Below are 2743 nucleotides of genomic sequence, written 5' to 3'. Positions count from 1 at the left end.
TTGTAGCCGATGGCTGTCTGCAGGTTTTATGTTTCGCGAGCCAAGCTTCACGCAGCTTCTTGTCTTGCGGCTACGTGTGAATAAGGCGGACGCAGGGCTCCGTTGCGTGCGTCCGGCACGGCGGCCCCGAGCAGTAGCCTACCATGTTGCGCCCCTTCAAAGGCAGCCACTACCTATTGTGGTGCTTTCAATCCTTGTAAAGGAGACATTCGAAGCGGGAAAATCTGGCCACTATATGAGGACCGCAGCGTACGAGGGAATTTAAACTCGTTTTCAGCTCGCTTCGGCGCTCCCGAAGCAGACGACGCGGCCGCTATGTCCACGTGATCCCTAATAGCCGTCCCGCCGACGGTGGCGCCAGCTTTTCCAGTGGTGGAGCGCAAGGCCAATATACATTTGATGCACGGTGTGTTGAATAAAAACAAGGGTGCATCGGAATGGACATTTACGTGACTACACATCCATAAACACATATGTACGTAGAAACAACAAGAAAGCGTGACAGCTACGCTGTATCCATTTGTTGCCATCATTATAACTTTCGTTAAAGTCTAACCAATTTAGATCACAAAGAAAGAGTTCTTTTAGAGTAGTATTAAACTTTGCTGACTGCCTAATGTTTTCAGGAAGCGAGTTCCATATTTTGACAACTATATAATGTATGGGTCGCTGGCCGTACTGGTTGCGACATATCGGCACGTGAAATTTCTGGAAGAAGTCTGAGCGACTGTTAAATGCCGATTAATTGAAGATTGTGGCAAGAAATGGCGTGTTGCATCTCGTTATCGAGCATACTATTGAGGAAACGCGGTAATCTCGCAGGTGCGATAATGACATGATGCTGTTCGCAAAAAAAGATTACTTGACGGTGTAGTAAAGCTAGCCTAGTAGATCATCCGTAAAGCTTTCTTCTGAAGCCGTACTACAGGCTCCAAGTATGTTTTGTATGTAAATCCCGAGGCTTCAATACAGTAGGCTAAGTGAGAATGAACGAGACAAAAATACAAGGTTCTGAACGTTTCGAAACTGAAATTACTCCGCAAATTTGTAAATACTAAGCTTGCGGAAGAGACCTTACCACACAGCCTATCGATATGAGGCTTCCAGTTCAGAGCGGAATCAAGGGTTACCCCTAAGTAGAGCACTGAGTCGATTTTCCTATTTCATCACGGCAAATCGTAATGCGGCATGGCTCCTCAAAAGGCTTTTTCTTAAACTTGTCTTGCTGTGCATGCATTCATAAAACTCAAGACACCTATTAAGATTAACAAACACCCTTGCAAACCACCTCTGCAAGCAATAATTGTACAAAGGCTTGGCACCTTGGAAGCGAAATTTATTTTGGATTATTTCAGAGACGGTTCCGGTCTAAGTTCCAACAACGCGACGGGGGCGCTTAATAATTTCTCGACCGTCAACGGGTCGCCAAAAAGGCGAAACCAAAGTGTGGATTTCCTCTAGATCCGACCGGCGTCCTTCACCGATCACTGGGGTCACTTGCGTCTGCCACTTTTCGCGGCCTTGGCAGCACTCGTCCGCTTGGCCCGCCGTGATCTCGAGGAAGATCTGCGTGCCGCCATCTTGGACTTGGCACGCCTGCCTCCACGGCTCGACGACGAGCGGTTGCTACGGGCGTGGCGGCGCCGTCTCCCGCCAGTCTTGGTTGCCGTGCTCGCTGCAGACGAGGTGCTCAGGGAGCGGTGGCGTCGGCTGCGGCGTCCCCGCTTTCTCCCGTGGGTGCTCTCCGAGCTGGTGCGGGACGTCCCTCGGTGACTGCCTCTGTGCTTGCGGCCACCTCGGCCGCGGCGGGACGAGTGTCGAGATCCGCCACGGCTCCTTTCCCTCCTGGCATGGTGGTGGCTGCTGCTGGCGTGGGAGTGACTACGCGAGCGGTGCCGTCGCTTGGTAGCCCTGGCAGCGACCGAGGAGGCATCTGCGGGGGAGGAGCTCCGTGGTTGCGTCTTGCGCCTCACTTTCGGCGCCTTTTGTGAAAGTCCCTTGCTGGTGGACGGGACGTTCACGTCGGCGTCGCGTGCCGCTTCATCGGAGGCCTTCCTCACCTTGGCCGAAGCCGTGGTCGCGTTGGCTTTCGGCGTTCCTGGTTTCACAGACCGGGACCCCGTCGTTGGTTTGGACGGGTCCTTGGCAGTCCTTCCTCGCGGCCGCTTGACGACGGGTGCCTCTTCGGATGGACTGCCCCCGTCGTCGGCAGCAGCCGGCTTCCGCTTCGCCCGGGTCTTCCTGGGCGGGGCCGCTTCCTTCTCGGCTTGACCCTCCTCGAGCGTCATGGCGGCGGGGCTCAGCGTCCTCCTCGCTCGGCGTCAGTTCTCCGCGGCCACTGGCTCGACCCGGCGTCGTCCTCGGCCGTCGAGCTCACCGGGAATCGGGTGGAAGGCCGGGCCTCACGGCGAGCAGCGCCCGCAGTTTCGAGAACGGCCGCCTGCCGTGGTCTCAGCCGGGGCTGCTCTGGCCACTCGAGCTGCCTTCGCGAGCCCCGTGCAACGGCGCGCGGAGGGGCGGGCTTTTTTTCTCCTTCGTCGTGCCAATCATCTCGCGAGCGGCGCCAGCTTTTGCAGCCTCACACTGCTTTGGATTGTTAGCAATGCTAATTCGAACGCCGTAAACAATACGTAGTGCCTATTAAAACTATGTATTGATGCACAATGATTATTATTGCCGGATGCTGATGGAACAAATCACAAGTTAGAATTGTACTCCTGGATTTCATAAAAGCGCGTGTTCC

General features: G+C 54.7%; 1 protein-coding gene across 1 annotated transcript; it reads right to left on the bottom strand.

The window, feature by feature from the left end:
• Positions 1-1315: 1315 nt before the first annotated feature.
• LOC139052008 (uncharacterized) lies at positions 1316-2537 on the bottom strand. Its single transcript, XM_070529077.1, has 2 exons — positions 2061-2537; positions 1316-1933 (listed from the first exon to the last, which is right to left on the bottom strand). Exons 1-2 carry the CDS (start codon positions 2286-2288, stop codon positions 1691-1693), a joined length of 471 nt encoding a protein of 156 aa, XP_070385178.1. The 5' UTR covers positions 2289-2537; the 3' UTR covers positions 1316-1690.
• Between the last annotated feature and the right edge of the window lie 206 nt (positions 2538-2743).

This window comes from Dermacentor albipictus, unplaced genomic scaffold, assembly GCF_038994185.2.
Source record: "Dermacentor albipictus isolate Rhodes 1998 colony unplaced genomic scaffold, USDA_Dalb.pri_finalv2 scaffold_17, whole genome shotgun sequence".
Classification (NCBI taxonomy): domain Eukaryota; kingdom Metazoa; phylum Arthropoda; class Arachnida; order Ixodida; family Ixodidae; genus Dermacentor; species Dermacentor albipictus.
Note: the sequence above shows the minus strand (reverse complement) of the source record. Positions and strands in the feature narration are given on the sequence as shown.

What these genes read in the sequence shown, in the direction of transcription:
- LOC139052008 (XM_070529077.1), bottom strand. Translation starts at nt 2,288, where the DNA reads ATGACGCTCGAGGAGGGTCAAGCCGAGAAGGAAGCGGCCCCGCCCAGG. An exon ending in CGACCACGGCTTCGGCCAAG is followed by an intron (nt 1,934 to 2,060) that starts GTGAGGAAGGCC and finishes CCTCCCCCGCAG; the next exon opens with ATGCCTCCTCGGTCGCTGCC.